Source organism: Citrus clementina, unplaced genomic scaffold, assembly GCF_000493195.1.
Source record: "Citrus clementina cultivar Clemenules unplaced genomic scaffold, Citrus_clementina_v1.0 scaffold_3, whole genome shotgun sequence".
Lineage (NCBI taxonomy): Eukaryota > Viridiplantae > Streptophyta > Magnoliopsida > Sapindales > Rutaceae > Citrus > Citrus x clementina.
Window position 1 is genome coordinate 7,766,285 of NW_006262339.1, and position 15,338 is coordinate 7,781,622.

Consider the following 15,338-nt stretch of genomic DNA (forward strand, 5'->3'; position numbering starts at 1 on the left):
TATCATTGCATATTATCTTTTTCTTAATCAAGAAGTTAATTCATTTTCAGACATTGACCTACACAATTCTTTCGAATATGGGAAAAAGGTCTTTTGCCCAAACTCTAAACATTAATATGAGTTTGTTCAGCAAACCCCACCAGTTTCATTAGTGGAGAAAAATTGAAAATTAAAGAAACCTTATTACAATCTCCATCCCAAATATTCTATTAATCATGGTTTTTAAAATATATATTAACAATTTATTAATGCAGATTTCTATCTAGCTAATTTGCTATTGCCATGATACATGTCACATAGTTTATTAATTTACCAACAAAAAAAAAATTTAAAAAAAAAAACCCTCTTACGTTATTCTTCCACCGTCACTTTTATTAAAAACAATTATTTACACCAGTCAAATACACATAATTAGATTTCTAGAACAAATCATCAATGCCACGTTGATACTTGATAATAATAATAGTCAGACCTTAAAGAGAAACTTCAAGGAAACAGAGACATAACATAAAAACAACAATTATAACTAGAAGTCGTATCTTTCTTGCAAGAAAGCAATTAGCTTACTCTCATGACAAATACTAAGAAAATACTTCTTGTGTTAGCTTCCGGCACCGTTATAGGACTGTCTAAACAACCATCCAAGGGCTAAGGAAATATTGGTAGGTTTAGTAGTACAATGTTACAAGTCCATAGTTCTTGCAGCCTTTGGTATTATGAAAAATCTTCAGTAGTCAAATTCTAATAACTCTAAAATAAATGAAGATCAGGTGAGAAAAGGTACGAAGAAAGCATCTAGTATCCTTATCATAGGCTTCTGACCTTGCTTGCCTTCCCAAACTTTCTAATTTCTTCTTCAAGGGGAAGAAACAAGAAACAAAATGCCAAAATTGTGCAAACAATTTTTCCTCGAAAAATAACATACACATAACGAATAGGGAGAAAACTGTGGATAGCTGCACCTTTTGACCAACAAAAAAAAAAAAAAAATACACGTTGCTCAAGCACATGAACAGTGAAAGAACACGTAGGATCGACATCTGGAGCTATATTCATTGCAGCATCTTCCACTTAACTTTTCCTCATTACAATTTGCACCAGAAAGACAGAGAAAACCAATGTGTATCAGAAATATCTCAGCATTCCAGCAAATAATATTTGCTAATGTACATTTTCTGTGAACTCCTTCTAGCCCAATAAACATATAGAAACAAAAGCATGTTTAAGGGCGACATCCAATCACACAAACAGATGCACAAGAGATGTGTGTGTTGACGCGGGGGCGGGGGGGAGAGAGAGAGAGAGAGAACCTCTACCACGATTTCTGATCAATGAACATCTGCAGTTCCCAATGAAGCCACTCTCTATATGGGGAGATGTCTGCCAGTGGCAACAAATTTGTTCTGTCCCTTTTCAATCTAATCATGTAGAACAAGATTGGACTTCTTCAGAATTAAGCAAAATTCCCTGGGTAATATAAAAACTGCATATCATAACATCGTTACCTGTGTCTCTAACTCCGCTATTCTTTGTAAAGATGCTTGTTCAATGCAAGCACGACGCTTGCACTCTTCTTCAAGCAAACTGGTCATTTGGTACCTCAGCTCAGCCATTTCTTGTGCGAGGTCCTCTGCTTCTTCCTTTGCCTTGAATTTCTCTGCTCTCAATTCTTCCTAGTATTCATATGCATATTAATCTCAACCAGTTCAGAACAAGTCAAACAAGCTCAAGTAAAGTCATAGTTCCTCAAATGACTTATACCTTAAGCTGCTTCACAAGAAGTTCGTATTCACATATTTGAAGTGACATGCCCTTTATCTTCTCCTTCAAATTTGCATCTGGTCCCAGTACTAATGCCAATTTTGAAAGGAGTGCACCAAAGACTTTTCCACAAAAGCTTCATAAATATTAAGATATTACAAGGAATTAAAAAGTGAAAGCTATTTGCCACTTAATAGGTACTAAAGAAAAACAAATAGAACTACATAATAGGTTATTGCTCTTCATTTTAAGGGCAGTTTGCCCGAAGCAACTTTATGCCATTACCATACAATTGAGGGACACAAACTATCAGATATTTTAACTCAGTAACTTGAATGGAACCTGAGAACTGTAACTCACCATGTTTCTTTTGACACAGTAAAATTTCTCTCTAGTTCACTCACTAAAGACTGAATGTCCAGCTGTTTTCTGTCCTCCTTTTCCATCCATTCCTCAATCTTTTGACAAAATACCCTACCATTTGTTTCATATGAATCCAGCTTCTCCTTTAACTCTTTGTTTTCTTTATCCAAACATTCAATAATTTCCTGTGAATCTTGAGTCCGAACCTCAAGCTCTTTAATTAATGAATTCATCCTAACTTTTTCTTGAACGTTTTCCTTGTGAACTTTCTTCGCTTCAACACAGGTCTGCTCCAGGGCAATCATATCGATCTTCAAGCTCGCTATTTCACACTGCGACTCTAGCGCTGAGGATGAAATTGATTCCTCCAATTTCTTGATGTGCAAAGCTGAGTTTCGTAATCTTTCTTCTTTGCTCTGTAGTTCCTCCATCAATAATAAGCACTCAGAATCAGATCTCCTCAATTCCTCCTCCAACTGGCCTACCTTGTCTTGTAAAATTTCCATGTCCACTAATTTCAATTCAAGGCTGTGAACATGCTCACTTAAAGAGTATACCTCTTCATTCCTTGCATTTAGTTGATCCTGAAGGTAATCTGTAACAAAAATTCATGAATATAAAGGCTGCATGATTGCAATCATTGCTAAAAGTATAAATATGTTTTTTTCTTTTTCAGTTCAAATGAAATAGATACCTCCTACGCATTAATTGAATGGTCAAAAGGAAACTGAAAATAATAATAATAATAATTATTTAATACAAACATATTTATAACATCATATCATTCACAAAAGAGAATATGTTCTCTGCCACTGGTCCACCCACTACCTGATAAAGAACCGCCAAAACACATGCAATTTGTACGTTCATCAGTGCTCATAATTGTCCAGAAACACTATGATAATCTAGTACATCAAAAAAGTTCCAACAGAGAGACCTCCTACACTTTCCCTCTCGGTAACTGCTTGAGCATCAATTTATCATGGTAAACATAAGAAGTTAAAACAATCCACAATAGGGCATAATTGAGATATTGTAGTAACTTTTGTTAAAGGCAGCTTGAGACGCAAAGGACATTCAACTCCTAAGAGTCTTCATAATTTTTTGCAGGTCAAAATAGTAGTTTAAGACAGCCAGCATGACCACAATGATGGTTACTTTGATAATTGACATGATTACACATGTATGTCAATGACTGCAATATATAATAAGAGAAAAGAGGAGTATCAAATGAGTCAACTCCAAAAAGCAGCATCTTTATAAAATGGAATAAATTGAAGCCAAACACCTATCAACAAACTGAGTAAACAGGTAAGTGAAACAAAAAATAAGAATGAGCACCTATTTCTTGAGAACAGTTCATCAGTTCTCTTTCCAGCTTCTGAATGTGTTTCTTGTCTTCATTATGAGCTTCTGATAAGGACTTCGCATGGAGTTCTAGTCTCTGAGCCAAAACAAGTATGAAAACAGGTAACTTATTGAAGTAAATGACTTCTTGAAGCCTCAATTATGTCACATTTTCTCCCAGTGCATTTATTCTAACAAAAGACTGGTAAACTCTTTATAGATGTGTGTGTGTGTGCGTTAGCCGTTAGGTGGAAGGGGACTTCAACTCTGTTATACTATTAAAAGTTTGCTGTTATATTTCTCCAGAATTGCCACTTGATGAGGAAGGACTAACTAGGGAACCTTCTGATATATCTCGACAAAGACATGCTGAGCCTGAGTATACATGCAGGTGGTTAAACTTATACTCCAAAACAGAAAATGTAGCGAAGACGAGGAGATCCAGAATGCCCGGCTGTGTAGTAGCCAAGTGATTTGATAATCCAGTTTATGCAAACAAGAACATGGAATATTTAGTTCAAGAAAACCAAATTAAGCAGTAGATAAAATTTCTTCTCACATCTTCCTCTATTAACCTCCTTTTTGCAAGGAGAATATAAAAACACTAGATACAAGAAAAAATAAAAGCCATCTTCTAAACTGCAACTTGCCTCACAAATAGGAAAGTTATCGGAAAAGAGAATTTGTTTCCTGAGCCTTTGACTACTTAATTTATCTTAAAACAACAGCGAGGACATGAGACATGAGAATGATATGAATCATATTGCTTTGGCTCTAATGACTACAAATCCATGAAGCAAAACTTACTTTGATTAAGTCAAAACTTTGAGATTGTGATTCTCTCAAGGTGTCCTTCTCTTTCCGTAGCTGCATTAAAAAAATAAAAAAATAAAAAAGGTAAATACACTATCATATCTAATTGCCACAAAACAGGACGAATAGTACCTAGCTATCAAATTGTGCGTCAAATAGCAAAACAAAAATGAGGGTTTCGCTCTCTCAACTCAAAACCTCAAAATATCACCACTGCATTACTAATAGAAGCTATCTGAAACCAAAACTAGTATACATGGATTGAGACAAAAGCATACGCGCTCGAGATACAAGAAAGCTCCTAAGACAAAACACCCTATAACTGAAATAAACCCAAAAATAAAATCTCATTTATTGATTGAGTCAAGTCATGCTGAAAAATCCAATTAAATTGTTTTTTTTTTTTATATAAAAAAAGAGCAGTTCAAACAAGCTAATTATCAAAGAGAGCAGGGGAGAGTTAAATTACCTCTCGGCATCTTGTCTCAATCTGTAAGAGCTCCTCAACATCAAAAACGCTTTCACCATCACTCCTCGAACTAATTGACATTTAGAAAAGGAAAAAAAAAAAAAAAGAACTCCGGCCAAAGAAATAATTGCCTGTAACTATCAAAGGAATGACCATAGAACCAAATTGAAATCAAGTTAGAAAATCGAAATAACAAGATTTTTGCTTCGTTTAATAAGTGGGTTAAGCGAAAGTTGTTACCTTCTTCGTGAGAAACAAATAGAATCTGATGATTGATCAGAATTCGAAAGTTTTCATTTTGAACGTTATAACGCACGTGGATTATTAGTATGATAAAAAACGCTGGGCTGCTGGCTGTTTGGTGGTAATGGGTTTGGGTTGGGTCTACAAAAACGGACACAAAAAATTTCGGCCCATTTATCAAATCAACTTCCTAATTCTTTTCAATCAAATTAACTAAAAATAACATTTATTTTTAATTATTTTTTATTTTGTTAATAAGCGTAATTATGAAAATAAATGAGATAAATGAAAAAACCAGGTTAGTGAGATAAATTAAAGAGGTCAAATATTACCATTCTTAACTAAAAAATGAACTATTTTATTCATACGGCACAACAATATTATGTCTTTATTCACTTCTATCATAAGTCTTAAGTGTTCGCTTAATTATCTTCTATTATATTCTAGAAAATATGACAAAATTTTATAAGTCATAGTTACACTTTTAATCTCTTACTTGAAAGCTTCTTTTTTCCTTTTTTAAAGTAAAAAGCGTTTATTTATAATATTTTCTTCACAGCTAAAATGTAATAGAATCATGGTATCTGCTATATAATGTAACGAAATGACTTACCAGCTAAAAAGTTAACCGAGTAAAGATATTGCTGTAAGATAACAGGCAGGATTGTACAAATAACATTTTCTTTTAAATTTAATTATTCTTTTCCCCTCATTCTGGCAATGGACATGAAAGCCGAAATAATTACAGGCCCAGGTGATTATCACCCGTACAAAACCCAAGAAACAAGAAGAAAAGATGGGACTCTAACCTAACACCATACTAGGCTTGCCATTTGCCAATTGACTAAACTCTAGGTTGCAGAAACCATAGGAGCACTGGTTTCAGTCCGGGCTCCTGCCTGTTTCTTCACCATGGCAGCATGCTTCTGCCCAGCAAGATGATAAGTAAAGACAGTCTCACTATTGCACACCACATTGCAAATGGTGCACACTCGAACTGCTTGTGCCACAGCTCCACTTTCCACAACCTTCCGTTTCTTCGTCTCCAGATCCTCTTCAGTTGCTGCTCTCTTTTGTAATTTCTGTACATCAACACCACTGCTGTTATTGGCTACTGGCTTCTCTGTAGGTCCAATTATTGGTTTTGTTGCAGCTGGAGCAGGAAGTGAGGCAGGGGCACTAGTGCTATTCTTAGCTTTGTCCAAATTCTCCAGATTTTTCTGGTGTTTTTTTCCCTGTAAGTGCTTCACATAGACATCATTGCTGTTACAGTTGATTTTACAAACTTCACACCAGGCAGATTGAACAACTTTTGGTTTTTTTGCACCTCTAGTCCAAAAGCTATTGTTCTGAACTTTGATTGCAGCAAAATACTGACCAACCCCCAAAGATACTAAGCGAGCCTACACGATAACCAGGAGAGGTTTGATAACTGATTAGTACTTTATTTATATTATAGCGCCATTTGTATTGGCAATTGATATCAAGATTATGACTACTTTGACTTTTCTTACTTGCAATCTCCAACAGAATGTTACAGAAACTGATTGCTTAATTAGGTTCTTAAACTGAATTTTAAAGTTGCCCAACGAGAGAATACACGAAAACTGGTAAGCAGCAATTACACATGTCTTATGAAAAATGAAAAAACTGAAAATCCTCACGAATGCAAATTAACATTAATTTGCCATCAAAGCAATGCAATCTTGAAACAAAACAAAAAGACAAGCATCAAGTGTGAATCAATAAGAGAGAAGGCTAGGCTAGAGAGCAAAGTAATTACCTGGGCAGCATGTTTTTTCCCAGAAAGATGATCATTGAATGCTTCCTGACCATTGCAGGCAATATTGCATACTGTACAAACCCTAACAGAATCAACTGCTGCGCCACCATTGAGAAGTTTCTGTCTCTTCATCTCCAGCTCCTGGCTTGGCAAACTTACTTTATTGATTGTATTGCAAGATCTTTTTAATGTAGCAGCACTGGGATTATGTTGGTTCTGCAAATTCCTTAGGTGTTTCTTTCCAGATATGTGTTTCTGAAAAACATCTTTGCTATTACAATCAATATTGCAAACCACACACCGCACTGGTTGAATGACCTTGCTTTGGGTAGGAATGCTCTGTGTTACATTATTCACCAAAGGCTGACTTGTAGCATAGCTGTCACCTGAGGAATTTAAACTGGTAGACGGTAATGACCCCTGAAACCAAAAGCTATGGGCTGAATAACAAAGAATGCCAAAATAGAAAGAAACACATGCAATTGATATTCCCTTTCCAACCTCAAGTTTAGGAAAGCATAGTTAGCTATTGAAGGTAAATCCAAATATGAGAACAATGGAAAAGGAAAGAAAAATCTCTAAAAACCACTACATTGTTTACGACGTTGGGTTTGAGATTCTCTAATCCTTCCAGGCCACTAAGTGATGACATACTTAAGATACACAAAACTATTTGCATTATACACACAATCTCAGTCAAACATTTTCTAAATAAAATGGAGAAATTTACGTAAGTTTCCTCATCAAAAACAAAATGATAAGTTTTGAGCCATCAGTGGCATTATGTTTCTAGACACGTAGAACGATCAAAACATCCTTATACCCCAGGACAGGTTTGATTCCGTTATCTCTTCTAATTTTGAAGAGGAATGTTAAGTTACTCTTATGAGTGCCACAAGCTTCAGAACTCAATACTATCAACATCCTCACGAAGATTTTTCAAAGGAGAATGCATCGGATTTAAATTGCTTATTGCAAAGCTGCTATGGAGTACTGCAAATTCAACTTGATTACAAGCTAAAAATGTGAAGAATCATCTTAAGCACTCAAGATTACACATACGGACCATAACCTTCCCTACCAAAACCAAAAGCAAGCAGATTGGATAGCGACTGGCAAGAAACCAACCCCACATTACCCAAAAAAAAGTTGAAAAAATTCACAAATGGTCATATACCTCATCAAAATTTACAGTTTTAACCACAAAACCCACTAACAAGAGCCCCCTCAAACTCCACTTTTGCAATCCAATAGAGCATTACAAAGACACCTTAAAACTCTTGAAAAACATCAACACTCCACATGTACACAATAAAACACCAAAGAAGCTCCATTTTCAATCAACAGATACTGCCAAGACATCGTGAGTTCACATCAAACCCTCAAAAGTCATAATTTTTTAAGATACAGGAAAGAAAACAAAGCCAAGGAAAATACCAAGTACTTACATTTTCATATGTTAAGGAACCAGCCTGCCAAGTGACCCATGCCACAGAAACCGCATTTGGGTCCACGTAATATTGGGTTGGGATTTGGTTCTCAATTCCAACGTGGGTCGACGGGTGCGAACCCGAATCGGCATCCGGGTCGATTCCAGGTGGATAAATGGCTGGCTCTGCATGGTGAACTGCAGGCTGAGGGTAAGAGAAAAAAGAAGAAGGGTTAGGGTTAGGAATTGTGGGATGGTTAGACAAGTAAGTGAAAGAAGGCGGTTGTTGTAGCTGTTGTGTATGGTACATTTGTTGCGCTTTTGCTTCGACGATAAATTAAGGCTACGGCTCTACTTAGGGTTTAGAAATTCTTCAGAGGAATCAAAGAAGCTCCGAAAACGAAGAATGAGCATTCCACTTTTTCTTTTTTTTATTTTCTTTTTCCATTTTTTCCATTTTTGGTCTTTTTGCGCTAACTTGTTCGGAGATGCTGGACTGGGTAGCTTTTCTCTAGAACACCGCCCATACTCTGATTACACCCACTTCAGTTTTTTGGCACCAAAACGGTGTTTATGAGTTTTGTATTACCTTAATTCATTCAAAAATTAATATTTATTAGCATGTTACCAAAGTCGATAGTGAATTTTTTTTTATTTTGTTTGTTCTTTTAATAGGTATGAGTGAATTTTTTAGAATTTAAATATAGTGACCAATTAAATATAATTTACTTGAAAACTATAACTAAGAATGCGTTTTACATTGAAGTTGGATAATTGTAATTTAAAAGATACATCATTAAAGTGTTTAGTAAACACTAATTGTTGTACCTTAAAAAATATGTTGATATGATTTTTTTATTTGTATAATAAAAAATTTATTATATTTTTAATAATTTTATTAAAATTATTATTTAACATTTATATTTACAACATATTATTAATTTTATTTTATAATTATAATTTTTTTTACAATAACTGTAACTTAAAAAACATATCACCTCAATTCTAAATAGGACCCAAATCGATGATAGTGATTTTGTATGGGACCTCTCAATTGAGTTAATGATATCAAGCTTCGCCTTCAATTTTTTTTTTTTCCTTTGCTTCACATGCTTTTACGTCTCTAATCCAATGTTTGATACTGTAATTGATGCATCACATTCACATCATATGGAACAATGACGTGGTGAAATGTGGCATGATTTGGATTTAAAATCTAATCTCTCGTTCGGTCAGCACGTGTCAAAAGCAAACTGCGATCTTCTAAAGCTTCACGAGACCAAAAGGTGAGGGAACCACTTGTGAAGTGTTATTTGTCAACCCGGCAATACCTGGCTGTAATTTTAAGACCAAAATACCCCCGAATCCGGACAAAAAAGCGCACAGCCTATAAGAAACAAGCTTCCTTGGTAGTTAAAAAGTAGTTACTGGTTCATGGTACTACCTGACAAAGCAGCATCACGCTGCCAGCTGCTAATAGCAAATCAGCAAAGCATGCCCAAGCCCAGGGATCTGGCTTCTCCATACTTTGCCCAGGTTCTCGCCTAACAAAGTGCTTCTCCGCAAATACCTAATTTTTTTTTTTTTTTTTTTTTAAATCGTTCTTATAAAGTTTGGGGAGCTTGGATTTCAAATCCAAGTTTAGGATATTTTCAGAAGCACTTTTAGAAAAAAGTACTTTTATTAGACGGCATATTTCAAAAGTACTTGATAATACTCTTCGGCAACATGCAGCACTGCAAGTATTTTGTCAAAATAGCAACGCTACACTAGCCAAGTAATTTCTTAGAAGACGTATTCTGTTTGAACTCTAAGCCTCTTGTTCTATCTTAAGCAATCTATTTGAACGTATCTTCGATTAATTCTAATTTGATCTTAAGTTTAAAGGTAGTTGCTTTGCTTTCCAAAAAGTGTTAACCCACCCCATAATTGAACCTTTCCTAATCATATTCTTATTGAGCAATATCTAATTAGGTTGAGTTGTTTCACACTTTATCGATGATTAGGTTTGGAGTTGAGATCTTCACTATTTGATATGATATCTTTAATCAATAAGCTAGTTACACAAGTGTGATTCTGGTGAACTAACTCGAAGCCAAATGAACAAACATGAAAAAGTAGTCCAATCAAATCCATCATTATAATATTATATACTCATCTCAACCTTTGGATCAAAGATATAATAACACTCCACTTAAAATTAGTGCACTAATCTTGAGAAAGAAAATTGAGATAGAAGTGAGATGGGTTGTCAAGTTGTATGGTAGGTGACTAAAGAACCACCTTGAACTCACATGCCGTCTTGGTGTACATTAGAAATTTTGCTTTTTTATCTCTTCGTGACTTCACACACCAAGCCAATTTTCAACACCTCACTCATTTCACTTTGGTGCCAAGATAAGATTATTGCCCCCAGAGTAGGTTACTTTCTGTAGATAAAGTACAAACGTGAAATTCAATCACTGTAATCAATACGGTGACAATAAGCTTGCACTTCTGCATGAATGGGGACTTATTCTATGGCCAAAAACAGACTGGAAATGAAAGGAACAAAGAAATAAAACTTGACCGAAACTTACAAGATGGTAGTTTTGTTTTAAGGCCTAACACTTGTTGTAAGGCTAGCAATATGTTGGCATATAGTCCAATGTGTAAAGAATGAATGAAATAATAAGCAGAAACTTGTCTGTACACTCTAGAAATTTTATTGGAAAAAAACCATGGCAGGATGAAGAAGGTCAGTTGGAGATTAAACTGACAAGCGCCTCGTGCTTGTGGCTGCTACTGATCCACCATTGTTGCAACCCCAGATGAGCATTGCTGTCTTCCTCGTCAGGAGCAGGCAGATTAAGGTCAAGAAAGTTGCGGATTTCCGGTATCGGATTCTCAAGTACTATGGCGGGACTGTTCCTAGCTTCATTGCCACCAAGTAGATGTGATCTTTTATGACCACCTAGTGCTTGGCCTGATGGGAAAACTTTGCGGCAAATTGGACATTCGTGCTTTTTCTTTGCCCCACAACTTGTCTCAGCTCTATGATCATCACAATCAGCAACAAAGAAATGATCAGCAGAATTCTCATTGTTAATGGATTTGATTAGCTTACTGTCTGCTGTTGGGTCAGGTGAATGCTCAGCTTCAATGCTATTTTCACTGCTGTCAATTTTGGTAGCAAAACAGCCTTTGATCTTTTTATGGCTAGCTCTGTGGCCACCAAGAGCTTGGTATGAGTGAAAGATCTTGTTGCAAGTGGCACACTCAAATTTGCTTCTCTTTTGAGAATCCTTGTAGAATTCAGCATCAGAAGCATCAGTTGTTGATCTTTTAAAAGAATCTGACCTCAATTCAGGATCAAACGAATTGCAAACATTTTTCTTGCTTGTCGAATTCTGCTTACTAGAACCCAATTCAGCCTGATCTAATTCTGTTTCCTTCTTCAAGTTTTTTATCACTTTAGCTTTCTCAGAATCCAACTTCTTTTCTTTCAGCTTCTTAGCCTCAATCTTAGGTTCCAAAAACACAGAATTGTTATCAGAAGATTCAGCAACAGAATTCAAGACACCTCTAGAACCCACATCCCTTGAAAGCATCATCAAACACATGGCAACCTCTTCTTGTTCTTGCTCAATCTCAGAAACAGAAGAGGAGCCATTATTTTTGTTATTAGCAACTGAAATAGAACAAGAATTTGCAGTGGGGGTTGCCATGTACCTTGTTCTTCTTTTCGATCTCCTCTTTCGATTTGGAGCTGCAGTTTCATTATCAGATTGGCTGTCAGTGACCAACTTCTGATTAGCACTAGTCAAAGAATCTTGATCCTCCAAGCTAGTGTTATTATTAGACACTCTGTCTTTCTCTGAATTACACTTCATTGGTTTCCAAGAAACAAAACCTTTGCCACAGAGTTGTTGTTGTTGTTGTGAAGTATTATCTTCACTTGAATCTGCAATTCTTTTAGACTTCTTCGGGTTCTCTCTGAGGCCATAACCATTGGTCTCAGTGTTATTAACAGATGGAAGCTTTTTCTTTGCAAGCTGCTTGTGATGACCATCTGTTGTTTCAGTGATGGTGATCATATGAGACCTCATATGACCACCCAAGGATCTGCCACAGGGGAAGCTCTTGCTGCAGAACTTGCACACATGCTTGAATTCTCGATCTTCTTCCATTGATGATGATGATTAACAATTGGAGATCAAACAAGCAAAAGAAAGAAAAAGCTTCAAACGTGATCAAAGAATTTGAAACAATAATGCTACAATTCTTGATCTCATTACACTGAAAAAAAAAAGTCTAAAAATAGTGATGAAACAGAGGACCCCAGATCAGAAAATCAAGGCAGAAGCTGAAAATGAAAGCAAAAACAGGATCTGTTTTGCTGAACAATCGATCACAGAAAGGAACCAACAAGCAACAACAGGCCTACTAGCAGTAGATAGCTTAATATTATAGTGGGTAGCTGAATGTTGAAGAAAAAATCAAAGTTCGTAAAAAGAGGTTAAAAAACAAAAAACAACCCAATCAAAGGAGGAAAATTAAAAGGGAATTAAAGAACACAGAGAGAAAGAGAGAGAGAGAGAGAGAGAGAGAGTGAGAGAGTGAGCGTTTCTTTCTCTTTGCTCTCTCTTTCTATTAATTTGTTTGCTACTCAACACATGGAAATACAAAAGACACTATATTTAGGAGGAGAAATCCATGCATGGAAGCAAAGATAAAAAAGAGGTAATGGGAAAGAAAGAGAGCATAGCAAGCAGCACGTGTACTCAACTGAGAATCCTACGCCACCTCAAATCCAACGACTGTTATTGCTCCACTTGAACAACATCCCTAAACTAACTCTTAACTATTCTTTCCTTTGTCTTGCTACTCACACACTCATCCTACTGAAAGGTTCCACCCTCTGGCCATTATTCTCTTTTGCTCTCTCTCTTTTCTCCCTTTTTCACTAATATAATGTACTTTCTGCAAATATTTACTGTAATGTTCTCTAACCAATTAATGGATCACAACTTTATAATGACCTAGTCAAGATATTTTTAACTATGGTCTCGTGTATACGCATTCTCTTAAATGTGCATACGTGTGCCACATGATAATTTTTTACTAGAGTAGTGTCCAATAACGTTATCATCACTATTACATAGTTTGTTATAAATTCGACATTACAAGTTATTAAACCCAAAAATTTAACAACATTTTACAGGAGCAGTAATGGAGCAATTTCATTTATGGAATTGTAGAATATTTGTGATGGTGAACTAGTGGAAATCTGGGGGGTGATTTAGTAACTCAGCTCTAGCAGACCAAATTTGGCAAGCTATGATTTGCATGTGGCATTAGAAGGTGTACTTTGTGAGGATCTTTCCTCTGGTAAACATTTCATTTGAAGGGTCCCATAATATATAAGGAGATGGGGACTGGGCAGCGGTTATGTTGCCATATTTGCATACATATCCCGAGTCTTTTACTGTACTTTGTATCCCCCTAAATCTCTCAGTAGGGTGAACCGAATGCACATATATATCATGAATGAATTTAAAACATCTAGGTGGCTAGTGTTAATAAATATACAGGATTAAAATAACATAGAAACCTTCCTGAAAATGAGGTTTCATTTTGCTGCAAATTATCCACATGCTTTGGAAATTCCCAATTTTTGCAGCCAATCTTCTTTCTGCAATGTATGAATATTTATAATTCACATCTTCCTAGGTTGCGCTAGCAACGTGGGGATGTTACAACTTACAAATATATTCGGAAAGCATAAAAAATTATAGGGAAAAGTGTGTGTATGCGTGCGTGCGTGCGTTCGTGCGTGTACACGAGATAATTTGAATTTTTTATAAATTATAGGTTCTCATAATTAAACAGACGTGGTTAGAATTCCAAAATTCAATTAATAACGAAATGATGATATATAATGCATACATATGAGATAATATTCAATTGATTGTTGAACCCAAATTGTATCAATATCGAGTTAATATAGAATTGGACAATAAGTTCGATATTGTAAATATTGTGAAATTTACCAAATATCATAAGTAAAACTCGTCACTTAATGGACAACTAGTGCCATTGTTTTCATAATAATTTAAGCTAATAAATAAAAAGTAGCTCTTGAGTTTGGAGATCGCTAATCCTATTTATAATACACACCCTGTATTAATTAATCAAAACAAGCTGTCTGCGTGCTTGGCTGCATTATCATTTCAATACAAAATTAAACTAATGGTTGGATGTTAGCTCATGTTCACTGCATTATTGTCAGGGATAGGCCAGCATGGCCATACTGACCGGCCTTAATCGGCTTGCGTTGCCCTAATCGCAATGTTAATGTCTTATTAGCAGCTGCTAATCACATTTTGTTTGTGATAAAATCCCCCCTTTGGTGCCCCATTTGCCGGCAGTTTAGTACAATGTTTAGCTGTAATTCTTTGTTATTGTTGTTTATGTAATGGGTTATACAAAAGTTGTCAAAAGAGGTGATTACAGAGAAAAATAAGCACTCTTTTTTTTTTTTTCCAAATAAAAGGACTCTCTTATCACTTATCAAGATCATGTGCATGCACATTATGTGTATTCCTATGCTGCTGGCCAGTGAGAGTAATGTGAGAGTTTGTGCCTACTGCTGCAATGCGTGAGCCAATTATGCCTTGCCTTTTTCTTTTTCTTTTCATTAATTTTTTAGCATTCTTTTTGGGCCATGATTCGTTGCTAATTATTGATTAACAACTTCAAATATAATACATAATTCTCTACACTACATGGTTAAAGTATTTATATAGACTGTATATATAAAAGAAAGTATTAAAGAAACCACTATAATACATAGCACAAATCATTGGATGTAGATATATAGTTAATAATACGAAGTTTTCATCTAATACAAACATTTGTAAATTTTAAAATATGAATTTTAGACTGGACGAAGTTATCTAGTTAAATAAAATGTTAATTTACATATTGACAATGGTACCTAATCTCAAATTCACAATTTACAGTGTGCATATAACATGTTGGGCATGTACCAGTGGCTATTGGCCACACAGACAGTAAAGAAAGAAACTTGACTTTAGAGGTAAGAGTGCTGCTGGTCCTCCGAAAACAAAAGTGATATGCTAGAATTG

At 35.5% G+C, this 15,338-nt stretch overlaps 3 protein-coding genes across 5 annotated transcripts; all 3 read right to left on the reverse strand.

The window, feature by feature from the left end:
- Positions 1 to 890: 890 nt before the first annotated feature.
- LOC18049555 (chromosome partition protein Smc) lies at positions 891 to 5,043 on the reverse strand. Of its 3 annotated transcripts, none has more exons than XM_006440635.2 (8): positions 4,994 to 5,043; positions 4,754 to 4,884; positions 4,279 to 4,338; positions 3,466 to 3,568; positions 2,122 to 2,719; positions 1,762 to 1,897; positions 1,506 to 1,673; positions 891 to 1,418 (listed from the first exon to the last, which is right to left on the reverse strand). In XM_006440635.2, exons 2-8 carry the CDS (start codon positions 4,832 to 4,834, stop codon positions 1,365 to 1,367), a joined length of 1,200 nt encoding a protein of 399 aa, XP_006440698.1. In that variant the 5' UTR covers positions 4,835 to 4,884; positions 4,994 to 5,043; the 3' UTR covers positions 891 to 1,364. The 3 variants fall into 3 exon arrangements, with proteins under 3 accessions (XP_006440698.1, XP_024045239.1, XP_024045240.1); XM_024189471.1 differs by having other exon boundaries at positions 4,754 to 4,890; positions 4,994 to 5,030; XM_024189472.1 differs by lacking the exon at positions 891 to 1,418 and having other exon boundaries at positions 1,581 to 1,669; positions 4,754 to 5,030.
- A 587-nt stretch (positions 5,044 to 5,630) lies between these two features.
- LOC18049556 (zinc finger RNA-binding protein) lies at positions 5,631 to 8,725 on the reverse strand. Its single transcript, XM_006440636.2, has 3 exons — positions 8,228 to 8,725; positions 6,780 to 7,199; positions 5,631 to 6,399 (listed from the first exon to the last, which is right to left on the reverse strand). The coding sequence occupies exons 1-3, from the start codon at positions 8,516 to 8,518 to the stop codon at positions 5,848 to 5,850; spliced, it is 1,263 nt and encodes a 420-aa protein (XP_006440699.1). The 5' UTR covers positions 8,519 to 8,725; the 3' UTR covers positions 5,631 to 5,847.
- A 1,932-nt stretch (positions 8,726 to 10,657) lies between these two features.
- LOC18049557 (zinc finger protein ZAT4) lies at positions 10,658 to 12,780 on the reverse strand. The gene has a single exon (XM_006440637.2). The coding sequence runs from the start codon at positions 12,375 to 12,377 to the stop codon at positions 10,947 to 10,949; it is 1,431 nt and encodes a 476-aa protein (XP_006440700.1). The 5' UTR covers positions 12,378 to 12,780; the 3' UTR covers positions 10,658 to 10,946.
- Positions 12,781 to 15,338: the final 2,558 nt, after the last annotated feature.

Bases quoted from the DNA above. Each gene is read 5' to 3' on its own strand.
- LOC18049557 (XM_006440637.2), bottom strand. From the start codon at position 12,377: ATGGAAGAAGATCGAGAATTCAAGCATGTGTGCAAGTTCTGCAGCAAG.
- LOC18049556 (XM_006440636.2), bottom strand. From the start codon at position 8,518: ATGTACCATACACAACAGCTACAACAACCGCCTTCTTTCACTTACTTG. The intron at 7,200-8,227 runs GTAAGTACTTGG...TTTTGGTTTCAG, and splicing joins GTTCCTTAACATATGAAAAT to GGGTCATTACCGTCTACCAG. The intron at 6,400-6,779 runs GTAATTACTTTG...GTTATCGTGTAG, and splicing joins GGAAAAAACATGCTGCCCAG to GCTCGCTTAGTATCTTTGGG.
- LOC18049555 (XM_006440635.2), bottom strand. From the start codon at position 4,834: ATGTCAATTAGTTCGAGGAGTGATGGTGAAAGCGTTTTTGATGTTGAG. The intron at 2,720-3,465 runs GTGCTCATTCTT...TTTTTGTTACAG, and splicing joins GAACTGTTCTCAAGAAATAG to ATTACCTTCAGGATCAACTA. The intron at 1,674-1,761 runs GTATAAGTCATT...TATGAATACTAG, and splicing joins TTCTTGTGAAGCAGCTTAAG to GAAGAATTGAGAGCAGAGAA.